This window comes from Falco cherrug, chromosome 1 (genome assembly GCF_023634085.1).
Source record: "Falco cherrug isolate bFalChe1 chromosome 1, bFalChe1.pri, whole genome shotgun sequence".
Classification (NCBI taxonomy): Eukaryota; Metazoa; Chordata; class Aves; order Falconiformes; family Falconidae; genus Falco; species Falco cherrug.
In genome coordinates this window covers 33,937,037-33,963,093 of record NC_073697.1, presented here as the reverse complement: position 1 = coordinate 33,963,093, position 26,057 = coordinate 33,937,037, and the positions used below count along the sequence as shown (strand labels likewise).

General features: G+C 37.3%; 1 protein-coding gene across 7 annotated transcripts in view; it reads right to left on the bottom strand.

Annotated features, from left to right (window-relative positions):
- Positions 1-26,057, bottom strand: part of KCNIP4 (potassium voltage-gated channel interacting protein 4) — a 429,973-nt gene that overhangs the window by 96,938 nt on the left and 306,978 nt on the right. The window contains exon 1 of one of the 7 annotated variants that reach the window (XM_005435269.4): positions 2,665-2,793. The exons of the other annotated variants lie outside the window; for them this stretch is intronic. Coding sequence (XP_005435326.1) covers positions 2,665-2,776 — 112 coding nt within the window. The 5' untranslated portion in view covers positions 2,777-2,793. Of the gene's footprint in view, positions 1-2,664; positions 2,794-26,057 lie in introns of those variants that run through there. 7 annotated transcript variants of the gene reach the window in all.

The following is a 26,057-nucleotide window of genomic DNA, read 5'->3' as shown; positions in this document are numbered from 1 at the left end:
ACAGATTGTGACTTCGATTGATTATATTACAAGCAAAAGAAAAACATTTCTGTATGAGGTGTTATACTTCAAAACATAATCAATGCATGATGAAGAGGCACAGAGTTTGTCCTTTTGAAGAGTTTGATTTATGTATTCCCCTGATGCTTACAAATTTGCTCACACCTATTTACATAAACTCTCTGTAAAGCTCCCACTTAACAGATATTCTGGACACACAAATAACCTGCATTTTGCCATCTCTCCCCTCCATGCTGCTGGTGGATGAACTGCATCTAAGCCTGATGCTGCTACTTTACTGCTCTGCTCCTTTGCTTCACTTCTGATCGCCTCCTCTCCTTCCCTTCCAGCTGAGGAACAAAACAAAAGCTTTGGAGGGAAGCTGCCCAGCAGCAAAGGTTTCAGACAAGGAAGCTGGAGGGAATGTATTGATCAGTGTCAAACCACTTTCAAAGTAATGGACAGAGAGGGAAAGGAGAGTTTTCATTCTGTTCTAGCAAAAGTGGTATTGATTGAATCCTGTCCTTATAACTGAAATATCTCACTGGCTCCAGTGAAGCCAGCTTTCTCTTCATTCTGGTCTCTCTTTCCTGCTTGTCAGAAAGTGGACAATGGATGAAGTAGAAGAAACAGTCCCTAGACTGGGACACAAGATCAAATCATGTTCCCTGTCCTGCCAAACGCTGAACACCAGAATAAAACTAAGCAGATTGCCTGGATTCTCCTACTTTCCTGTGGAGGAGTGATGGCAAGTCAAGCTCTTCTCTAACTCCTTAGCTATGTAAAGGAGGGTGGCTGTCCCTCATAGTGCAATAAGTGGCCCATATTTTTGCTTGTTCAGTTGAAAGTCCACTTTTGCAGGAGGAATGACTGCACACAGTGAAGAAGCTGTACTGAGTGAAACACTTCCAGTAGCTGTGTTAAAGAAGAAATTCTTCTGTGAGTGTACTATTGCTTTATCTTTGTTAATTTTAAAAATAATACTGAAAGTGCCTGGAATACAAGATGTAGGGTATTTTATATCTCATTATAAATGACTGTAAAAATAAACAATAAACAAGCTGTCGTATTTTCACAGTACAGATTAAGGACTGTAGCTGAAGCTACCTCTACACTTCTGTGGACTGGAAAGATGCAAACATTCCAGTTACTCAGCCCATGATGTTTTTTCAGGATCACTTTAGTTCTTCTCACCTTTCTGGTGCTGAGTCTTGGTGTGGGCTTAGACAAGTTGCTCTGCTGGTAGAAACTGCCATAATGCATCATCACAAGCTGACTAAAATCTGTGGAGCTGCAACAAGTTTAGCGATTAAGGATTTTTCATTTAGCAGTCTTCTCTGTCTTGTAATTGCCAAACATCGGGACAAGCATGCTGCCCTATCTTCCAGCGGTATTTTCAAAATAAGTCAATATATCTGGGATATTAGACAAGCATGTTAAGGTATCAGAAAGCCTAACTCTGTTAACAGATCTGTTTATGGAATTACTAATTAGTTTAGAATTAAAAAAGTAATTGTATTATTCCATAACCAATGCATTACATAGTAACACAGCAAATGTTACACATTCCCACCACATACAGTTTTAACAATGATTTATTTCAATAGTTCAGTAACTGTAAAAGTGCTGCGTTAAATATTTCACATTTTATCAGCACACTGAACAATTTTATGAGGTGATGATGTGAATCTACATCCATCAAAGACCGTATTCCATGATGAAAAGTTAATGTTTCAAAAAACTGGAGTGCTCTTCTTGTCTGTGTGATTCTGACTGAAAGCAGTTACACAGCAAAAAGGGTTGGTTTGGGTTCATATGACCAAACACACTGACAAAAGCAAGTATTTTTTGAGTAAGGACTTCAGCGTGTGAATAGCTTTTGTTTACTACAGCAGCCCACACCAGACATTTTGTTAAGAAGTTGAAAAGTTGACAACAAAAGATTTCATTAATAACTAAGCTAAAATAGCCTCTTTCTATAAGATGTGGGAACCCCCCCTCACTTTGCAGAGAAATAAAAATCCTAATACATTAACGTGAAGCAAATGAGATGACCCATATAGTATAGAGCAGGCAGAAATCTCAGCAAGCAAAGAGGAATTTTAAAACATATATTCATTATATATGTATTTTAAATATCCACATTTAATGTTGGCATCTATGTCTTTTTTGAAAGGTGTTCAGACTTGATCCTAAAGCTTATCCTGTAGTAACAGTGTTCTGCATTTACCCATGAAATGGATTTTTCAAACACAGATACTGACACAGAGCGAAACTCTAATTGCACCACAAATCAGAAGAGCAAAACATGTAACAAACATGAACTGAACCAAGATCCTCTTAATGTATCAAGTTTTGTAAGAGTGAACAGCTTTCAAAGGCAACTGACAGGTGTTACGTTCACTATTTTCCATCTTTCTAATAAACATCCCCTCACAGACACCCGGTAATGCACTGTAAAATATAAAACTTATGCTAGTATCTATTCCCATTTTTGATAACAAAGTAAAACCAGCAGAAGTAAACTAGGATTTTTAGTCTGGATGTTATTTTTTTTTCAACCCTTTACATTTCACAGCTTTTATATCTGATGCTAAGTCTGTTTTAGCAGATCAGACACCACACCTACAAACAGCACAAACTGCGAGTGAGTGACCACTTTACCTTCTGAAAAATCAATCAGTCCCAGCAAATGAAGCAGCTTCAGAGATGCAAATATAATCACAACAATACCCACTGTTTGCAGTCCCTCCGACTCCCATTCAAGGGTCAACATTCTTCCAACAGGCAAATCATTCCAGTCCTTACACGGGTTCACAATCAGAGGGGAAATTAGAGGATTTTACCAAGAGTTTGCTTTGAAGAAAGTTGCAGTGGTGTAAAGCAGTGCTGTACTGAGCCGTGGCGATTCACCAGCTACTCTAGCTGAGACAAAATACTAGATAAAGCCCCGCATCTTACGCTTCTCTAAGCGTTTGATTTCATCAGTACCGAGTCCTCTTAGAAGGCTGAGGTGGACCATGAACCCCTGGGTATGACATTGTATCCAGTGAGCAGCGTTACTTCAGGGCTGCTGGAGGAACATCTGTGTCGGAGCTGGAGACTTGGCTGTGTCAGTGCCAAGAAGAAATGCTCCCTGGAAACTTGCACTAGGGAGCACGCTGCTATCAGCACTCTGCACTCCAGCGCTTCCAGACACAGGCTTTGTGACTCTCCCCCAGCTTCACAGCCCTTCCCCAGCTTCTCCTAGCACAATTTTTATTAAGTTTGACAAATGACAGTTTGCTAAAGACATACATCTGTTTTCATGTGTGCTAAATGCTGCGTGTCAGAAAACTACTGCCCTCTGCATTAGAAGGAATAATGTTTAGAGAAACACTGTCCCTTCCTCTTCTTAAGCATCACCAGAATCTAATTAGAATTTTCAGTGGAAATGAGAATGGAAATTAAATACACATCAGCACAATCAGTGATTCCAGATAGCAAAATATAGTGCTGTCAAGGAGACATGCACTGCCCAAACCCCTGTTCCATAGCCAGGAAGAATGTATTATTTATTGATTGAGAAAAAAAACCACAGTGCTTTTCTCCCTAAGGGCGTGAACCTAGAAGTGCTGAATCCCAAGCGCATATATATATGAATGGGGAATGAGATGTTTTCCACAGCTCCTGGGAAGATCTTGCCCAGGTTATGCATCAGGGAAAACAAAAAGGGGGGGGCTTATGATCCCAGCTGATTTATTGGATAGTCTGTATAAAACTAATTGTCCTGTGTTTATTAATGTGATTACCAAGAGGATACCCAGTGCGATAAATAGGCTCTGAAGAATATTTATGTATGTGATGCATAAATATTATAAGGTTAGGCCTAAATGCTTATTCGTGTGCCCATTCTAATAATTTAACTAAATCCTGTCTGCTGGCATAAAGACACTAAAATAAAGTGAAGTCTCAGAAAAAATAATTCTAGACTTCCTTGTTACTGAAGAAATATATATGATCTAACACTAAAAAAAAATCTCACAAATGATGCCAAATATCAGCCACTCATCTTGGGTTGCTTAACTCTTTCCATTAGAAAAAAAATCTATTGCCTTTCCAGAAGCTGAGAAACTTTTATTTTTGTTCAGAAAACCATTACAATTTTGAATCAGCATAATAACAAATTGTAATGTTAAAAATCTATTGTTTATGGACTATCAGGTAGAGAAAGAAAAATGTAATCTCCAATTTACTATCAGCTTTTTTTTTTTTCTTTGAAGGATGTCTATTGAATTATAATAACTAATTGGTGTCACACGTTCTTCTACACAGGCAGGCATCTAGAATCCAAATATTTTTGTTAATTCAAAAAATCGCATGTATACTTCTGTTAATTTTAGGTTATATCTATACAATAGATAAGCAACAATATTCTCTGACTTTGCTCTTCTCTGTGTTTAATACTAGAATATAATGGGTTCTGTATTATTTATATATGTTCTCAATCTGGAACATCAGTTCCTTTCCTTATTAACCTGTAGAGCTAAAACTGTCTGAGAGGACAGCACAATAAAAATTAATCAAACCAAGTACACTAACCCCCATTTGCACCTTCCAAACATGTCATTACCTTTGCATCATATTGTAAAATAATTATTCAATATATTTGCATATTAATTCTATTCCTTTTAAAGAAAATTAATGTTTTGTTTCCTCTTTAAAATTTCTAGTTGTTCCATGTAATCTCCTTTTAAGGCTCTGACATGTTCATCTTAACTCATTCTCATCTCTTGACTTCTATTTTCTCCTTGAGTTTATTCCTATTTTTTTTCATCTTTTCCTCAAATTTTTCTTCTTTCTCTCAAACATTCACAATATTTCAGGGTTTAAATATTTCAGGTGATCCCAGGATGGGAACTTTGACCCATGTTATTTTACAGGAATTACAGAAACAACAATCCTAATATAATGCAGATAATTTTACCACAACAATGAAAGAGATTTATTTACTGTTAATAAACAGTATCAGGGAAACTATTAAAATGGAGAAATCTGTCAGTCTACATTGTCCTTTCATGCAGTAGGTCCAGACTGCCTTATGTTCTCCAGTTGTCCACTCTTGGGAATAGAGGCCCTTCAACTCTACCACTGAATGTGCCAACCCACGTGTGGAAAGCCACCCAGCAAGAAGTGGTCCCAGCCATAACCAGTGTTTTGTTTTCTGCTTTCACACAAGTAGACCTGGATCCCTTCGAAAAAATGAAAGGGCCGGAGATTATGAATTTGATGAGTTTTAGGGGCCAATTCTACCTGCACAGCTTATGAGTTAAAGAAGAATTTTTAAAGAAAAAAACAACCCAAAACCTCCTAAGAACATTCAGTCAAATTAATGTAACTGATTACATTACATTGACTTCAAAGATTACCTCCTTAAAAAAAGAAGTAGACTTTTCCTGTTGTTTCTCATGATAGTTCTCTAAGTTAGGGGAACTAAACACAATCTTTGTGAATCTCCAAGTTTTTAGTTTCAAAAGTAAAGCAGTAAGGATAAGAAACTATGTGGAAAGGGAAAGGAAGGGATGTATGAAATGTTTTCTTTAATGCATCATGCAACAGATTCAAACAACAGCGTGCCTTACAGAGGTGAATTCTTCTGGAAGTAGTTCAATCAAAAAAATTCCATGCCTCAAAGTATTGGAAAATGAAACCAATCTTGAACAAGGAGATAATAAAATCCAATTATATATAGGGCATCTCTTTGTATTCTGATCCCTTCCTAAATTCATAGTTAAGTGCAATTTCTTTCTCATACTCTGTATTTTGTTCAATTATTTCAAAATAAATATTTCTTTGACACGTCCTTATAGGGTGTCTATATTGCCACTACAAACAAATTTTAAAGCCATTCAAAGAAAAGGAATTTCTCATCAATATGATGCCCAGGATACAAAAGAAAACACCATCCTTTACACAAAGCTCTGAAACCAGGGGCTGATGGACTGTAACATCAGCCTAATCCCTAATTCCTGTCTTTCCCTAATTCCTGCTTTCATTTTTGACACTGCAATGCATTCCACTGATGATTTAATGATATATTTAAGTTTGCATAACTTTCTTGTGATTCTTCAATAGGCATGGGAAAAAAAAAATATTAAAAAGCTATCCCAGCATTGTTAGGAAGCTATCCCATCTGAACAGCGCATCTTCCACTGACTGTAAATTCCTCTCCATGAAGATTTGAAGCAGAACCTTTATTGCTTGCTGGAAACTCAAGTGCTAAAACCTTGTGGGTTTACCGAACTACTAAGTATGGGAAAGTATATTTCCCATAGAAACCAAAGAAAAGAAACTCCAATACACAGCACTCCTGAACGAGCAATAAACATGCACAGAAAAATATAGTATTAGGCTGATTTTCCCCTTCACAAAGTAAGGGTCTGTAATGCTGCAGCATAAGGCTGTGTGGATGCAGATGCATAGCAAGGCATGGTGCTCCTCAAAGGACAGAGTGAAGATGTTCACAGCCATGGACCTGTTCCTGCCAATTCCTTCCCCCTGGTAATGAGAATCACAAGCTTTTCTCTCCCAAGTAAACAGACATGAGAAATCTGTGTCAAAGTGCTGTAGGAGATACTTCTTCTCTCTGGAACCACAGATCCCAAGTAATTTCTGAACTTGACAGAGTAGATCTGCCAAAATTAGTGAGGTCTACAAGAATAATCCCGTTCTGGAGTCCTTACATTTTCCCCAAAAAAATCCCAAGTAATTACTGGCAACTCTAACCATCCTGAGTAGAATGATCTACGTATGGAAAGCAATCATATAAAAGACACCTTAAATATGACAGTGTATTTTGTACTAAGTAGATTTTAGATCTGATTGCTATGTACTTGTAGAATACCTACAATTTTCCCCTTCTGAATTAAAAAATACTCAGAAATATTATTCATAAAGCTTAGATATGGGAAATTGAGTTTTAATAATTTCAAAGTTCCCCAAAACCAGAGAAGATCTGCCATATCAAAACAAACAATATTCCACCTAATTGAACACATCACAAGTAGCAAATGCTTGAGAGTAACGCGTAGGATGCTGTGAATTAAAAATTAAGGAATAAACCATTTTTAAGACCTAAAAATAGCCAAATAATAATTCTATGATTAGTGTATTAGGATACAAAACTTCCCTATAATTTTATATGATTACACAGTTCTTTCAAAATTATCTGGTATTATCATACTTCTTTTATATACATTGGTAATCTTGTTTAATTTCAGTAAACTCTTAGGTTTTAATTACAACCTGTCACTGTAACTAGCACAGTAAAATGAAGCGTGTATTTTTCTTTTGATTGCTTTAGTTTGTATAAAGAATTTTTTAGTTATTTTTATTTTAATGCTTATAAGAAGTTTTCACTGTAATTTATAAACTCTTCCTCTTTTCAATGTCTTCTGACTTTTGTGCATGAGAGCAAAGAAATACAAATGCCTACCTGATTCCAAATACATTGAAGTGTTTTATCCCTTTCCACTATATTTTGGTTTTAACATCTGCTTGTAAACAGTATCAGTCTTCTCAGGCTTTTGTCAGAGAGAAATCACTTCCTACTGAAAATTATTTTCATTTCTCTTCTGCGCAGACATTGTGGATTTGCTGTTGTCTAATGTAGAATGGGGCGGATCAAAGTTGAACAGTTTTCAAGGCAAAGATGTGTTATTATTCATTAACTGACTTGAATTACACACATATATATATACATGAAACTGCTTTCCTAAGTGATGAAATCTGCCAAGTATTGTAACTAATTTGGGGTGGTGTGGTGGTGGGGGGTGTTTTGTGAGGGAAGTTTTAATTGGCTAGCAGTAATAGTTCATTAGACTCTATTTGATAGTTTCCCCCAACGTAGCTGAAAAAGGAAATTGCTGATGAGTTAGAAATAGAAACAAAATTTGGAAGTATTAATTAGTTGCCCTTCTTTCTGTACTCTTTTTTCCAGAGGGAAATGTCAGTCAGCCAGATGAGAAAGAAATTGTCAAATACAGAAAGGGCACCTATGTACAGGTCAGATGAACTGCTAATCTTCAGCTGCTTCTTCATGCCAGATCTGAGCTTATTAGGGAAGTTATTTGGTGGATAATGAACTTAATCATCTGATTAGTCAGCGAGTAAGAAATCTGTTCACATGAAATAATCTACAGTTTTCTACACAGAAAAGTTTCTATTTTAGATCTGCAGAAGAAAACTATGGCCAATAAAAAGCATTTTGAGAACCAGGAGAAGCAATAAATTTATGCATATCCTTCCAAGAATTTTTCTCAGGTTAAAAGAACTCGTATTTTTTGAATGCAACACCTCCTGCGTAGGCTGCTACAGCTAATCACAGAACACTGCCTACACAAGTTCTCATAAAATGCTTAGAAAAATGAGACTAATGTACAGAATCATGTTGCTTGTGTAGTCAGTGCTACAGCTACTGAAGAGCCCAATGTTGCACTTCCAGATTACTTACCCAACTGAAACTGCAGGGGAGCTTGCGCTGGTCAGAAGTGCTAGGTAGAGTGTAATTGCCCAAGATTAAATTTGTCAGGCTTCATACATAATCTTTAATATTTACACTAAGTGTCCTAGATCTTTAATGACTGTAAGTGAATATAGGCTGAGAAAGAAAAAATTCAACACCTGTACAAGCAAGATAAGATTCACTTGTTTGTAATCAAGGGATAAAATACGGTAGCCAGCTGCTGAAGGTTTGGTCTCATGCTTAGATGTAAATTACACTGAAATAATATACAGCTATAGCTGTATAAAGTTGATTTCCTCATTTTAGTAGTCTGGTTCTAGGCTATGGTATGGGATTTAATTACTTTTTTCCTCTTAATTTTCACCTTCTGAGTCTCACTTGCTCCTAAGAAGCTTTTGTTCTTGCTTTGATCTAAATCAAAGGACTGCTGCTATTACCGATCTGAAAACAAGAGCTGAAAAGAATCCCACAAGACAACCATTACCAACTCCCCCCATGACATAGCAGCTACAGGTCATTTCATTTTTCTATAAAATTAATTGATCTAGTATGTTCTACAATTATGCTTAAAATAGCTAGTATGCAAGTGGATTGTAAATTAAACGGCACGGCCATGGGAGTAACAGTAACATTTTAATTTATTAAGCTTTCAAAAAACATTACAGAGAGGCTATCTCTTTCCTAAACAAGATTAAATTACATTTAGTAATAGTAAGTAATGAAATTCTGGTTTCCTTTACTGCAAGGCCCACTGGCTTGTTTGACAAACAAAATTATTCCTAAATTACGTGACTATGGCTTCAGCCTACAGACCTGTTTTTCCTTTTCTATTGAATCATGCTTGATCTTGCAGCAGCAGGAATTGCCACTACCATGTTTGTAAGCATAAAAGTATGCCTATGCAGGAGAAGTGCAGTATAATGGAACTACTAGGGCTCAGTCAAACCCAACTACTTTATTAGCTATAATACAGCTGTGTCATCCTACAGCTCAGACTGGGTTAACCTAATCAGCAGAGAATCATCAGTACAAGTAAACTTGCCCCCCAAAAGCTTGCTGTAGATTGGCTCTAACATTAAACGATTGTTGTTTCTCTATCCATTGAACTACTTGAATGGGAGTGCAAAGTGTATTTTTAAGAAAGTTGAAGCCCAAGGCATGCCTCAACTGTACATATTTAATTCCCAGCCCTTCTTTTTAAGTATTATCTGAGTAAATCTTTGACCTACCTTCCTCTGACTAACACTGCATGTAAGACACGCTTTTCCTGCTTTTAACAAAACATTTTTTTTCCTGCATGACCCTAACCATCTTCAGACTTTCCACATTTGGAAAGAACACGGTAATAGCAGTGCCTGACATGCTGATTTTCATCTTTCACCACTATTTTTGTAATTATGCATGGAAGAAAGAGGACACCATTAGCAACCATTTTATTTATGCAAACAAGTAACTACAGGGAAGCCAGATCAAGCTGGCAGAAATGATGGGACAGAGCAGCAGCATTCACAGCTCCATACTCAGCCATTTTCCATTAGCCAAATTTTGAATATAGCTACTTATGCTTGCCCATACACCTAGGAAGCTACATTTTTATGGACTGTGCAGTTAGATGACCTCAGATGAGTTCCTATAGAAAGGGACATGTTTTCTGCTGCAATGAATGAGAAAACAAATGAACTCTGCATGCTAGTAATAAAAGCTTAACGTTCTAGTAACCAACAGGAATATTCACCATCCCAACCTCCAAACCAACCATCTATTAATTTTAAATCCTGAAACTATCCCGTACAACACCTCTATTTCAAAATTGCCTGGCTCCCTATGGTTCAACAAATGGTTAGCAACTAAGCTGAAGAAAAAAAGACTATCGAACATGATCACAAGAACATCACTATGTGCAGCTCTTTTCTTGTGATGCACCTGTCTTCCTCTGATGTGAAATACCCCATGTACAATAAATGTTCTATTTCTCTCCTTGGCTTTTAGAAAGGTGAAGCACTGTGGGTTTCCATAGCAACGGAGCGTATTATAAATGACGTCTGAAGTGGCTGACATATTTCTACGTTTGATGTACTTGTTAAAACATGAGTGTATCTGCCCTATAAAGATGAGCTATAATAAATTTACAAATATTAAATGTCTGCAGCACATTCATGAAACATAACTAAAAAAACCCTGTAACCATAATTTTGTCCCTCAGGTGTATGTAATAAGGCTCAGACTATATATAACATATGCACAGATTTTACTATAGGTCTGCCTTCCATTCAGAATTATGCAACATTCAGAAATAGCATCTGCTTGCATATTATTGTTTAATTTATTAACAGCTTCTAAAGCATGTCATTGTTGTTTGTTTGTTTTTATTTATCACTGACAAAACCCCCCACAGTTTATCAGATGAGGCCACACCTGGAGTACTGTGCCCTGTTCCCAGTACAAGGGAGACATGGACAGACTGGACAGAGTCCACTGAAGGGCCACAAAGATGCCAAAGGGACAGAAGCACCTCTCCTATGAGGAAAGGCTGAGAGAGCTGGGACTGATCAGCCTGGAGAAGAGAGGGCTCAGGGTGATCTCATGAATGTGTATCCGTATCTGAAGGGGGGTTGTAATGAAGATAAAACCAGGCTCTTCTCAGTGGTGCCCAGTGACAGGACCGAGGCAACAGGCAGAAACTGATACCTCTGAAGATCAAGAAACACTTTTTTACTGTGAGGGTGACTGAACACTGTCTCTGGTTGCTCAGAGAGGCTGTGAAGTTGAACGCTGAATAGATGTTCGAAAGCTATTTGTCACAGTGCTGGGCAACTGGCCTTAGGTGGCCCTGCCTGAGCAACTGTGTGGGAACAGATGACTTCCAGAGGTCCCTTACAACCTCAGCTGCACTGTGATTCTGTGATTTACATTCCTTCCAATAGCATTTTAGAACTTCCTTTTCTGAGCAGAACCTTTTCCATGTGATCTAGTTTTTTATATTATACAATTTGATTGGGTTTTTTAGGCAATAATTTTAGGGTTAAATCTAATTCCAAGTACACATGAAAATAAACCTTTTAAGGCCAGACCTTTTCTTGCTTCTGGACACTGAAGACTTCTTTTTTTTTTTCAATGTAAGGCCTGAAATTCACCCAGAGTGAATGGGTTTACTGCTGCGAAACGTTAGGAGACAAGGATATAAAAACATATAATCTCCACACTGGAAGGAAAAGGACCTTTTCTGCCCACGCCTTCAGAGATTTCACTCTTTTGGGAATCTGAGGGTTCTAAAGCCTTCTAATTCCCCCGTCAAAAGTATAAGTTCGGCAGAGTACTAATACTTCAGGAAATTTAAACGTTTTCTGAGCCACACTCCCATTCTTTCACAAAAGAAAGAGAGAAAAAAAAGTTATGGGGAAGGGTTGGAAGAAATAGCATAACTTGATGTTTCTCAGCTCCTAATAAAGTTTTTTCTTAGCTTACAGCCCTATGCCAGTGTAGGAACCTACAGTGATATTTGAGGATCCATGCAACACAATGAAAAATTTTCTGCTACAGCAATTTTGCTGTTCTAGCACTCTGGAACGCAGCAGCAGCAATATACAACCAAACCCTGAGGGGAGCAATGAGCTTACAATGCCTTATCACTTAAGTAAGTAAAAGGATGGTTACAGCTTTTCCCTGAGAAAGCATTATAATGTCCAACTAACTGCAGCATCACGAGGTCCTTGTATATGCTGAAATAAGGAAAGTAACAGAATACAGAAGTACATCTTGAATCTTCAACAAAAATTGAGACACCACTTTTGATTGTGTTATGCTAGTGCAGTGGTCAAATCTTTAGTAGGTTACTTTGCAGGGTTTCCCACAGCCTCTCTATAATATTTGTGCTTACAGCTCAGATAAGCAGATATTCTGTTACGCACAGTGGGTTTGTGGGTCCCGAGAAGTTTGTTTTCACGTGCTTCTTGACATGCATATGACCCTAACTCCATAAACGAGACACTTGCATGGCTTCCTCCTGTTAAACCAACATGATTTGGAGCTGGCTGGATATTTAAGCCATTTTCAGCCATTTTGAAGACGAAGAATATTTTTGCTGCCATTAATACTCCAGCAATCATTTCCCCCCAGTAATCATCTGTGCACCAGGCTATGAATTTTAATTTCTCGGATTTTCTCAGAAGATTCCCTAGCTTTCCAATCAATGTGTTCTTTTCTGAACTCATGCTAATTAGGCAAAATAGTTATATGGAAAAAGTTTAGTAACTAGTTTTTCGGTAGAGTTCAATTAGTCAAGAGCAAGATTGTATGATAAGACAGCCAGTCATAGCCTTAGCATTTCATTAACATCTTCCTCACATAAAAACAATATTAAATATTTATTAATATTGTGTCTTGATTATTGCTCAAAGCAAATATATTTCAGCACCCCTTCCCCCCCCCAGCCTTAGATGCCCATGTACACTCTTACTTTTCAGAAACGTGTATTTCAGTTGAGGTACCCCAAGAATGCTCCAAGACTTCAGCTCGGTCCCTCACTGCAACTGATGCTTGTTTTTGTAATGTTTATTTTAAAACTTATTCTTAGAGATCTTCCTTTGCTAATAGTGACAGTAATATATGCTGTCTTTCACTGAAGCCACTCTGTGGTACACCAGAGAATAATTAGGCTGAACAGGTCTGACAGTTTGTTGCTCTGTCCCTAGCATGTCATCCCTTCTGCAGTTGCTTTGGTGCTTGTCTGATACCATGTGAGCTTTCACAGGTTGTTAAATCAGACAAAACATAATTTGACAAAAACAAGATGAAGAAGAGGAAAAAACCCCAAAATTAAAGTAGCACTTTTGTCCTCTAGATACTTTGCAAACAGTGCTCATTTCACTTTTGAGTACTGGTCTCATGGTTATAGTCCAAGACACAATCCTGTGCAGGCTCAGTAGAAGGACAAAAGACAGACTCTAATGGTGAAACAGCAGGCAAGCAAGGAAACAAATCCTGGGTGGGTTTTAACTGACACAGCCAGCACAAGGATATTACAAGAGAACGTCAAAATTTGCTGTCGTGCCAGTTATACAAATAAAAGTAGTAGCCAAGCAGCAACAGTGTTTCTTGCTGTGTAGGATTCAATGAGATACACAGCCCAAGTGTTCATATGCAGTAGCAGAAAACCACAGTTGTCCAACTTTGTATTTTTAACGTGTTTATGATTAATCCTGATTTACATAAGTATACAGGATCCCTTTATAGAACTAGTACCTCTGAAAGGTATTCCTTAAATTTTCTGATTTGGATCCTGGCTGTAGGAAGAAGTTAAGTTTATATTATATGGTGTTCAGCCAACGGGTAAATTCTCTCGGTGAATTAAAATCTAGTACATTTTATCTTCCTAGTGAATTACACTGTCTAGCATACCAAGGAAGATATGTATGGTATCTGCTGTGAGTCGCAAGCTAACAGAACACAGTGGCTGTCTCGCTCCTTCACTGCCAGAAGGTTGTTTTCTTTCATTTTTAATTGTTTTGGGGGAAAGGGAATGCAACTGCAGTAAAGGTTAAGCAATTCTTGCTGCCTTATTGGTTGAACTGAGGATCCCATTTAGCAGAATGAGGGAATTTCTTTTCCCCAGAGAATTTTCTCAGTTATATTAACGAGTTAAGAACCATAAAGCTTTTTAGTGTAGATGGGGAAAAAATCCAAAAACAGTTAAAGGATTTGAACAAATACAATAATTTCTCCCCACCCCAACCTCCACCACATACTAGATTATTTGAAAAGACAATCTCTATGGATCATTAAGTTTAAAAAATATGCATCTATCAAGATTATTCTTAAAAAATTCTTAAAAAACAAGTAATTCAAGATACTGTCTTTTTTTCCAAGGTACTACTTTACACAGGATGTATCTGAAGGAGGTTAGGAATAAAAAGACGGACTGACACAAAACTAAGCTGGTTTTATACTCTTCAGGAACACATTATTAGCAAAATGCAGGTTTCCAAAAAGGCAAGACACAAATCTGAAGGAACAGTCCTAACATCTTCAGCCTTTCTGCAACTGTCAATCTCCGATCAAAACAAAATGAATATGCTCTAGTATGGACGAATGGTGTTCAGTTCACTTTTAAACCACCAGAAAGCTTGGAAATGTAAGTATTTTGCAGAGTATGTCCTGTGCTGGCAAGCAGTAAAGGTGAATAGAAGTTCTCAGACTGTATTTGACGGGGGGGTGGGGGGTGGGGGGGGTGGGCACTTTTAGCCCACTTGTGGGAAGAGAAAAAGTGTTGTGGACACCCCCAGGGTGCCAGATCCAGATGCCAGACCCCAGCTGCAGCCCTGTTCATAATCTTAATGATTGGTTTAACGATCTGTGCAATACATCTTTCCTGAAGAAAAAGCAGGTACCAACACAGGAGATAACTGGCTGGTGTTTCAGGGGTATCTGCAGCATTTTGGAATACATCAAGAGCTGTTTTGCAAAGAATAAAGAGATTGAAACCAGACACATGATCCCAGACATAGCTGTACATTGCTCTATGAAGCAATTGTTGGCCGGTGACCCTAGTGATTTGATACAGTACACTCTTCTTAGTTCAAAAGTGACTCAGGCTTTGAATGAGTTTAGCTTTTACCTTATCATTACTTTAATTTTGTGCCCTGAGCTATCAACTGCCCAGCAGTAAAATAAATGACGAAAATAATTTTTCAGCCAGAATCATGACCTGATGTACAAAAGCCACAAAACCAGCAATAAGCAAATGATTAATACCAAGAAAAACTTTTCCAGTTTTTGTGGGTTTTTTTTTTTACAAAGGAGACTTCGGGGAATTTATTGGTTCAAATTTGGAGGTTTTTTGTTGTTCATCCTTTTCTCATCCTGTACAGTTCAAATAACATTTCTGTACAACTGTTTGATTTTTAACATGTAGAAAAGTCGATCTTTAGACAGACACTGCTTCCATAACTAAATATAGCGTGAAATGTACTTCAGAAAACTCAGATGCTGCATATACCAACATATACCAACATATATCAATACCTATCCTGTATAAGTCAATAGTAAAGTTGGTAATTTCTGTTAGAAGATAGAGGATTTTCATATTTTTTAAACCTACTTTGTTAAAACCAGGCTTTTGCCCTTGAACAAAATTACCAATACCCTCAAAACATATCCCTGTAATCTAGTATTAGAATTTAGAAGTTTAAAGTCTGAAAAAAAATATTCTTAGGATGATGAATAAGGGAAATATTGTGTAGATTTTGGTTTTGCTTAAGAGAAACAAGAAGAAAAATACGTTAACAGGCTGCTAAGTCTGTTAGACTCAAGACATAGAAAGAACCCAAACTATTAATAAATCATTAATTTTACTCCCTTTAGACAGGGATGAGCTAGATTACCTGTGCAGACCCTTTACATTTCTTTCTCTACTCCTGTACTTCAACCAGACCCCTCTAGGATATTTATAAGCAATACTTTATTTCACCAAGGGAAGTACATATTAAAGATGTAGACTGACAGTAGGTAAATATACATCTGGCAGCATCTAAAGTCTACTTTTAGAGGCTCAGGAAGAACATGTATTAAAAAAAAAAAAAGCATGAACCTATGCTAACGTACTTTATTAATAAACTCATAAAATAAACCGATTGGATCACAATATCATAGCAAACAGACAAACAGTTAAGAGGCAAACCAGTTAGTAAATCTAGAAAAAAACATGTCTTAAGGTGGACACTTAAAAATTTGTGAAAGAAAACCTCAGGTTCTTAATGTGGTACTTCTCATTCAGGGATGCATACATCAGCAGGCCTCCCCCAGCCCAGGAGTTTAGCTGCCTGTGCTCAAGGCGAGCTCCCTGTGGAGCAAGAGCTACCTGAGGAGCTGCAACTGGCCATGAAGCTGTTCGAGAAAAAGCTGTAAGAAATCACATATTTTCGGGAGCTCCATTTACATGGATGCTGCTGTTCTTGCTCGCTTCCAAGGCTACACTGCAGTCATACCCATGAGGAAATAAAATACATTGTCTACATCAGCAAAGTTTACACATGGACTACTGATAAATTTAATAGGACAGTCAAGGAAAAGATTTTCTATTTCACAATAAGCTTTGATATACAAGTAAATATGCCATGAATGCTTGGGAAGAGAGATCTAAACCTTATTAACCAACAATTACGCTTATAAAATGGACAGATAATACTTGTTCATCACTGACAATCTGTTTGTACACCCTGTAACTCACAGAAGGTAATGCATTTTTCATTTTTTGAATGCTAGTAAATACTAGAGAAGATTTATATTGTTATTGCACAGAAATATCTCAGGAACTTAGGTCCATAAAATATTATGTCACTTTCATCCATCTGCCATCTTTTATCTGCTGTTTTCATTTTCCTTGAGAAATAAGAGCAGCCTTTCTCATACAGCTGTAATCGTTCATGCTCTGCCTCCAGCACTCTATAAAAGAGTGACTATCAACATTTGTTAAATATCTTTATTTTTACCCCCAAGTTGCAAACCAATTTATTATGAATAGCAAGTACCAATCTGCTTCTAAATTTAAGAGATATCTTCATTGTGCTTGCTGATCAGCTGCTTCTCCCTTCCATAACCACCACTGTATCTTTATCTGTTTGCAGAATATGATCCCTCCAAGTAAATTTTTTTTCTACTAACACATAAAAAACCTTTGGCTTCCAATTTTGTACATTTGTGGACCCATCAGACACACCAGATACCACTGCTGGTACATCAGCAGTTCTGCTTCTGCTTTGTTTAATTCTATAGTTCACTTCTGCTGTTTAGCAAAAACAAACGGGTTATACTTTAAAAAACTGAACTGAAGGAAAGCGAAAGAAAAACAAGAGAAGTGAGGCAGAAAACCAGATTCAAGCAGTTTAGCAGTAAAAATCTCTGCAGCATTCTGAATCACTGAAGGTATCACTGAAGTATACCCCTCCCTTTCTAATAGTTGCTGCTCCTTTGCCAGTAGCTGCAGTGATGGACAGTCAATTAAAATCTTAAAACCCCCAAAATCTAAATAGAAAGTCCTTGCTTCTAAGTTAACAGAGTTATGAAGTTTCTAGTCCAGACAAGTAGCCCACCAAGCCCCCAAATCTAACACTTAGTCTAATTAATCTCCAGGTGTGTACATGTGACCATACATACAGTCCACAATGAATCAACAACGCTTACTAGCAGTGCAGAAGCCTCCCGTGGTGAAATTCAAGATCCACCTTTATAAGAAGAGTTACCTCTATCCCCCACATCCCTCCCCTGGTAATGTGCTACCATTTTTCTCCTGAATAAATTTTGACTGCAGAATGTACCATTTGCCAGTGAGGACACGGATTGACCCTTCTGTAACATTAAGTCTGGTTTTTTTTTCTTAAGGTGTCTTTGAAACAAGGAAGAATCATCTGCCTAAAAAGAGACAAGAAAGTGTTACTTTCTCAGCCATATTTTATCTGTCACTGCTTTGGTTGGTGTCCATAGCTCTGTACAGAGGGCACAGCAGTAAAGAGCCTGAAAACCTTACTTCACACGGAAACATTTCTATATGAAATAGAGGAAAGTAAGGTTTTCTTTTTGCTTGGAAACTGGAGCATCTTTAATTATGTTACAAAGTTCTAAGAAGCTTTATCCTAGTCTAGTTTATTGCAAATTAATAAAGCAAAGTAATCAAAACCAAACTGTTGTTTTAAATCTTATTCCATACATGTTAATCTCTACTAAACTAGCTGCAGTGCAGCTGTGTCACAGTACTATGCCATTTCCAATTCATATATTCTGCTAGGTAAGTACTGCAACTGCAAATTAGTTTTGATTGGTATTGTCACCTGCTAAAAAGGAAAGCTACTTTTGTATGTAGCAAGCTGTTGTGCTGAATACTAGTGCTGAGAATGGTATTTCTGCTAATAATCACCAAGACTGTTAAGGAAAAACTATTTTTTTTCTTTTTAATTCTTGCATATGAAATATCATAATGAGTTATATCCAACGGATCTTTCGAGGCTATGCTGTTTCAAGCATTAGATACAAATTAGGAAATACTAGCTTCAGCTTTACAATTGTATGCATTGTATATACAGAGGGAGTGAAGCAGGCAGTCAGTAATAGCTGACTGAAGTCAGATAGTTAGAAAATCCAAAAAAAAAAAAAGAGGAGAAAAGAAAAAATGAGCTCATGGGAAGGAAAAAGGAAAAATACAGCAGCAGCAGGAGTGATTACCTGGCTTCTGGCAGGATTTGGACATTGCAAACTTTTCTTTAAATAGCATAGATAGTATACAAAAGTTAATTATTTCTCATTCAGTATAACAATTGAATCCACTCAACAAAGGCAATAAACAATGTTATATAAATGAGACAAGAGCAATGCACAGCTGAGGAAGATAGCATCAACAGACAGAACATTCACAGAAAGAAAATGTTTATAGTACTGCTGAACCTAAAGAATGGCACCAAGTGATGTCTGGAGTCAAAGTAATTTGTATTGGAATAACTGAAATCCAGACTCACATTCCAGTTACCATTCATAAAAATGAGCAAGTCCTACAGTGCTGTAAGCCCTGTTGAGTATTTTGAAATAGGTACTTTCTATTAATTCAACCTATTCTCTCAAAGGTTGTTTTTTTCTGTTTTCCAAGTGAATATGAAGCAGAACCCAAAATATATGAAGAAAATATATGAATACATATATTTTAAAATTTCTTTTGGTGATACATTGCACTTTCTACTTATAATTATTGAATCTTTGTAGATTTAAAATACAAAAGTAAGATTTCTATTAACATTAAAAAGGGCATCTATCCAGAAGATTTTAATGTCTTTGTTAAGATTTTAAGAAGTAGCACAAATTAGACTGTTTTTTTAGATCAAGAACGCTGACAGATACTATGACTCAGTCTCATGCACTGAAACTCGATTACGCTATCTCTGCCTTGAAGTAAATGCTGAAATATAACTTACTAAAATGCACTGACAGTAAATCAGGTAGGTAGAGCATACTGATTCCTAACCCCTTCCAGCAATTTCCTCAAGTCAGGGTGCTAAATTGTATCAGCTAAAACAAGGAAATTAACATTTACTTCAAAAAGTTAAAAAAAAAAAAAAAAGCTGTTTGACAGAAATTCCTCTACTTCTTATGCTAGGAAATATTTCTTTGGGTGTTTAGTTGGTCTAGGATTTAGATTCTTTTAGCCATTATGTGATCAACTGACCATGGACTCCAGTACTTCTGACAATCCACTGTGTGATATTGCTGTGTCTTAATAGTAGAACTACAAAGGCAAGTTACACCAATGCCGATTAATATGTACTCTACGTAATTCTCGTCACCACTGATCTACTATTATACTCAATAAATGCAATTACTGAGCCTTTTAATACTACAGGAACCCGAAGATTCACATATTGGTATTAGAATATTTAATATTTATCACTCTACTGAAATAATGAGACTAACTCCGCTACAGAACATCACCATTAGCCAGGATAACACTGGAAGAAGCACGTCTTCAGGATGTACTGAAGTCGGTAAAACTTGAGCATATACATAATGTTACCAGAAAGAATTACATTTCTGTATTTACTGCTTACATACGCGGCGTGTGGCACTGACTGATGTTACAGAAGGAATTAGAGTTTTAAAGAGTACTGCTAAATGTTTTGGAAGAGTTTCATTCCTCCAAAGCTCATGAGCAGGTTTACTTCACTCAAAAAGAAAACCAACAATAAACCTCAATAGATGTGACATTAACTTGATAGATATTTTCTGCATGTTTGTATTGGAAGTTTTAAAGAGAAAAAAAAAAAAAAAAGAAACAAAAACAAGTGGAAGAAAAGCCACGTCCATTGGCATAAGTGACATGGCAGACAGAAGCAGAAGCCGAGCTGACCTACATCCATTAGGAGATACCGCTAATGAAAAGAAAGCAGCAGCATACTTTGATAGGAATTCTGCTATATACAAACGCTATCGTATTTAGATATATTAACAATAATTTCACATCAATATTGGGGAAAAAAAATAATAGTTGTAGAATCATAGAATCATCACAGAATGGTTTCAGTTGGAAGGGACCTTGAAAATCATCTAGTTCCAACCCCCCTGCCATGGGCACAGACACCTTCTGCTAGACCAGGTTGCTCAAAGCCCCATCCAGCCTGGCCTTGAGCACTGCCAGGGATGGGGCATCCACAGCTTCTCTTGGCAACCTCTTCCAGTATCTCACCACCCTCACAGTTAAAAAGTCTTCCTAATATCTAGTCTACATCTACCTCTTTCAGTCTAAAGCCACTGCCCCTTGTCCTATCACTACATGCCCTTGTAAAAAGTCCCTCTCCAGATTTCTGGTAGGCCCCCTTTAGGTACTAGAAGGCTGCTGTAGTGTCTCCCCGGAGCCTTCTCTTCTCCAGGTGGAACAACCCCAACTCTATCAGCCTGTCTTCATAGCAGAGGTGCTCCAGCCCTCCAGTCATCTTTGTGGCCCTCCTCTGGACTTGCTCCACAGGTCCAGGTCCTTCTTATGTTGGGGTCCCCAGAGCTGAATGCAGCACTGCAGGTGGGGTCTCACAAGAACACAGTAGAGGGGGAGAATCCCCTCCCTTGACCTGCTGGTCACACTTCTTTTGATGCCACCCGGGATACAGTTGGCTTCTAGGTTGCAAGTGCACATTGCTGAGTCATATTAACCTTCTCATCCACCATCACTCTCGAGTCTTTCTCTTCAGGACTGCTGCCAATCCATTGTCCACCCTGCCTGTATTTGTGCTTGGGATTGCTCCAACCCAAGTGCAGGACCTTACAGTTGGCCTTGTTGAACTTCATGAGGTGTGCATGGGTCCACCTCTCAAAGTCCCTCTGGATGGCATCCCTTCCCTCCAGCGTGTCAACCGTGCCACAGAGCTTGGTGTCATTAGCAAACCTGCTGGGGGTGCAGGTCCCACTGTCCACATCACTGACAAAGATGTTAAACAGCATCGATCTCCATACTGACCCCTGAGGAATGCCATTCCTCACTGGTCTCCACTTGGACATTGAGCTGTTGACCACAACTTTGATTGTGACCAATTCTTTATCCACTGGTGGTCCACCCATCAGATCCATGTGTCTTCAATTTAGAGACAAGGATGTTGTGCAGGACAGCATCAAATGCTCTGCACAAGGCCAGGTAGAATACTTCACATTGACAGGTTGTAATGGCTGTGAATGTGGTACAAATTAAAAATGAGACAGCCTCCTTGTACACAGGATAATTCCTTTATGAATGTTACACTCCTATGAGCATTCCAAGACAAAAGATATGAAGTATGTAAAGATAAATGTTGCAAAACTAGTTTCAAATGCTATGTCTTTCTGTTGTCCTTTTTGACTTGGCCATACTCAATCAGCAGTACACTGAGGATGACATAAGTATTCAAATATCTCTGCACTTGAAGTAATATTTTCTACTGACAGAGATTTCATATACAATAGAAACCTCCAGTAAATTCTTGTTCAAACACTGCATAGTCCAGGAGTGAGAGCAGGAGCTTTTGTGCTACCTTCAGAGAACTAAACCCCACCTTTGCCACAATATCATCATGGTGGTGGTTAACCGTTTCAGCATTATCTTTTCAGTTATCTTCTTTCTCTCAAGGAAAACACTCAATTGTAAGGCTTACTTTGTTGAAAAATTATTTCAGGTCCAATTATGATAGCCATTGATATGTGAGTGATTGCTATTCTGTTAACCCCTTCACCTCTTGCTAATGCCTACAGTTCCATCACTAACATTCAACAAAATTTTTAGTCTGAATTTTGCTTTTTGAGCTTTTTTTCCATCTCCACTCATATTTTTGTCATCTTATGAGCTCAACCCATTGCGGTATGCGGAAGTTAAACAAAAGGGTGAAAGGTATGCCGATTTTAATTGAAAAGATTTCATTCCATGTTTAATCATATTAAGTAGATGGTCAAATTAACAACTAAAGCAAGTGGAGAAAAATCTGTACAATAAAGAGATTTTTCTTTTTTTATAGTAGTCATTCACAATAGAAAATAAATTTGTTTTACTCGTTATAAATCTTTTGAGGATCAAATGAAATGTGTTCTGTACAATTAATGAAAAATAGTATGAATCTATTTAAGATTTCTTAAAATCCTAGTTGTTCAAAATACTGAATAATACAATAGTTATTCTACAACTTAATAACGTGAGACTGTAATCTGTCACTGCATTGTATTTTCCATAGTTACGATGAGCTGAATGCAGGCTTCCCACACTTGACTAAACTGAGTACTCTTGCTTGTATTTCATATTATCCTTATCCAGTCCATTTGAGTAATCTTAAATGGAAAATGTTTAGCAAGCACTAAAGAATGGCAGAAATGTAGGACTTCATGCTACTGGCAAGCAGCCTTTTTTCTAGACTACAGAAACAGGCCGCACTTTCTTATTCTTTTTGATCCCACAAGCTTTTACTGCTAGGCTGCTGTGCAAAAAGAACATGCCATTACATCTTCTGTTACAGATCACTCTTATAAAGATTAGTGTTTTGAATCCCACATAGTTGGTCTACTTCTCAGAAGTCCTAAATCTGACATTTACTCAGGCATGTGCCTATAAAAGAGCTGAGAAAAGTCCCTTCTACTTGCATATTGATAGGTCTACTGTATTTCAGAAATAAACAGAGGGACGGGTGGAGAATGCAGGCAGAGTGAAACAGTTTTCTCTGTATGCTCTCTTGCCCAAAGTGGAATCGCAGACAGAGGTTTCACAGTTTCCTTGACACCTATCCTCATAGACTGCTGTTTCCCCTTCTCCCCTTTACCTGCAGACACCCCTCACCTGCTACCACACCAGATGACAGCCACTTTGGAGATGATACTGCATTTCTGCTCCTTGAGATTTTTCACTTTTCCCAGGTCATTCACCATTCCACTGGGAATGGGAATTGCTTTTCTCCCTCAACAGGAGCAGTGGGAAATGATGAGGGACTGGCCATGGTCACTTTCACCCTCCATTCAGTTGTCTTTTTGGTGGGACACTGATTTCTTAGTGGTCCTCCCAGAAGGAAAAAAATGCTTAAATCTACTAAGCTATTTTTGATTGCATTACTTGCTAACAGTCATATAGTGTCTGCCTTTGATTCAAGAAAAGTTGAATTCAACTTTATACTAAAGAAAGGCCCCTGACTTCCAACCAGCGGTGTTCTTGCAGAGGTCTGGGCACAGCTGCTAATTCAAGAGACAATTGTCTAATCAGCTGGAATTGTGAGGCATTAAGATTCAATCTCTAAGCACATTTAGTGTGCATCCTGGCACGTTTTATTATCAGGCTATTATTTCTATTCTCTAGTACAGTTATTTAAGAACAGAATCCAGCATTATCAATATAGTGGGAAAGATTACGTGCTGTAATGGTTTTGGGGCTTTTTTTCCACCCCTTCCATGCATTCCAGCAAGCATATTGCCAAACTGCCTTAAATTTCATGAGGCATTTAATTGAACAAATGCAGAATAGAAACTTGATCACAGTGTTGTAGAGAAAAACACTTTCCTGACCACCTACTGTACAAATATTGAACTGACTTGGAACTGTGCAAAGTTCCAAATATTTTTTTCCATTTCTCTGGATTCCTGCTAGTATTGTAATGAGTGCAGTAACCCCAGCTGTTTCAGTGGCAGCATCTCCTTACATGCACAACTGCAGGCTTTCCTGCTGTTGCATTGTATTGATGATTTTCATAAATAATAATATCCTTTTAAATAGCTTTCATTGCCTTATGCAGTAGAAAAAGCAGTTTAAGAAAAATGAATAAATATATTATTAATAATGTATTACTTCTATACATTCACATTGCATCTTGTATATCAAAAACAGTTACCAATGACTGAAACATCCCTGAGAACAGCTAATAAATTTTATCAAGATAAAAATCACAGGGATTAATAAATTATTTGAAAACCTTCTGCAGATCTTTACCTGCGTATTATCATTAAATTTCTTTTTTACAAGAGACTTGATTGGTATCTCACATTAAGCTGACATAGTCATTCATAAATCTTTTCTGTTCCCACCTCAGACACATCCTGCCTTTGTAGATCATCTTTGTTAAGTTTCGTGCTGGGCAATAGAGGCATAGAAGCAGGATCACTATTAGCAGAGCTGTTTTAAAAGCAGGTATGGCATGTTTGACATGCTGTTCTTTATAAAAATCTAAGTTTTCAAGTACAGCTTTTTGCTCAAAAGCGGTTCCAGTGTTCTCATTATGAACACCTCATTTAGAGACTCATGACTCATCTGCTCAATATCCTCAAAACCAAAGAGGGCACTAAGGGTGTTTAGGATGATAAAAATTTCATTAAACGAGCAAGATAGAAAACACAAAAAAGTTATTTTAACTTAAAGTGTAAAAAGTGTGAGCGATCCAGCTCTGAGAGCATTTGTTTCCTTATTTCATTTTTCTGAATATCTCAAAGAAACTCTTCAAAGTGGATTAATTCCTGGACACAGAGACATAAATGATCACTCTGCTATAGTTTCAACTAAATTCATGTTTTCCCCTGTTATGGTTAAAGATTGTGCCCAGCAATGCAGACCTTAAAAACAAACAAACAAACAAAATAAATTTATTCCATGTTTACATGGGCTGTATGAAATAGCTTTTGGTTATTCATGGAAGTTTGGTGTCTAATTCATTTAAAGACTACAAATTTGTAATCCAATTTATATGTCCAGGTATGGACAAACCTGAAATGGGTGGTAACTGTAGTACCATCTAAATTAACACTTTCCAACATGGTATTAATTATTTAAACAACACAGAAGTGCAGCAGCTGTCTCTTGAACAATCTTTTAGCTGATACAGCTTGGATCACTTTTTAATATTCTATTTAAAGAATAAGAATTGTACTATTGTTAATCAACTAAATTAATGATTAGTCCTATTTCTAAATAAACTTTATTTTCACCCTGTAGTTTTGCTGTGCATGCTGTGGTATGCATCTTACATTCAGATTTCCATGATAGATAATAGCAGTTTCCTCCTGGTGTACTGCATAATTTATATACTTACTAAAAACAGTTTTTTTATAAACAGAAGTAATCTGATTGACCAGAGAACATCTATAACAGATGTGATGATATCTCAGTAGCGAGACAGAATTGGCAGAGAGGACTGTCAGCCTTTTAACAAAGTGGAAACTATCTTTTCCCCAATGGAACAAGAGAAAAATGTGTGCACGTATCTCTATTCTAAGCTATGATTTGGTTCAGTAATCGATTCAATTACAGCATTTTCTGGTAGTGCATCACTAGTTAATATTACATAGGAGTTATGATCACTATGTAGTAAATTGAAACAGTAATTCTTATTTAAACAAAAAGATTTTTTCTTCCAATGAAGATATTTCTAAAATGCTGTCAAGATTCTCTTACAATGTAGTAGCACTCTCTCAATGTTATCTTAGATGAGATGCATTTAATGTCATGCCAGCATTTTGCTGACAGGCAGTTGAAAAAGAGAACTTGCCACTGGAGAGGGCTCCAGGCAGAGCACTGTAGCTTGCAAATACTGCTTTGTCA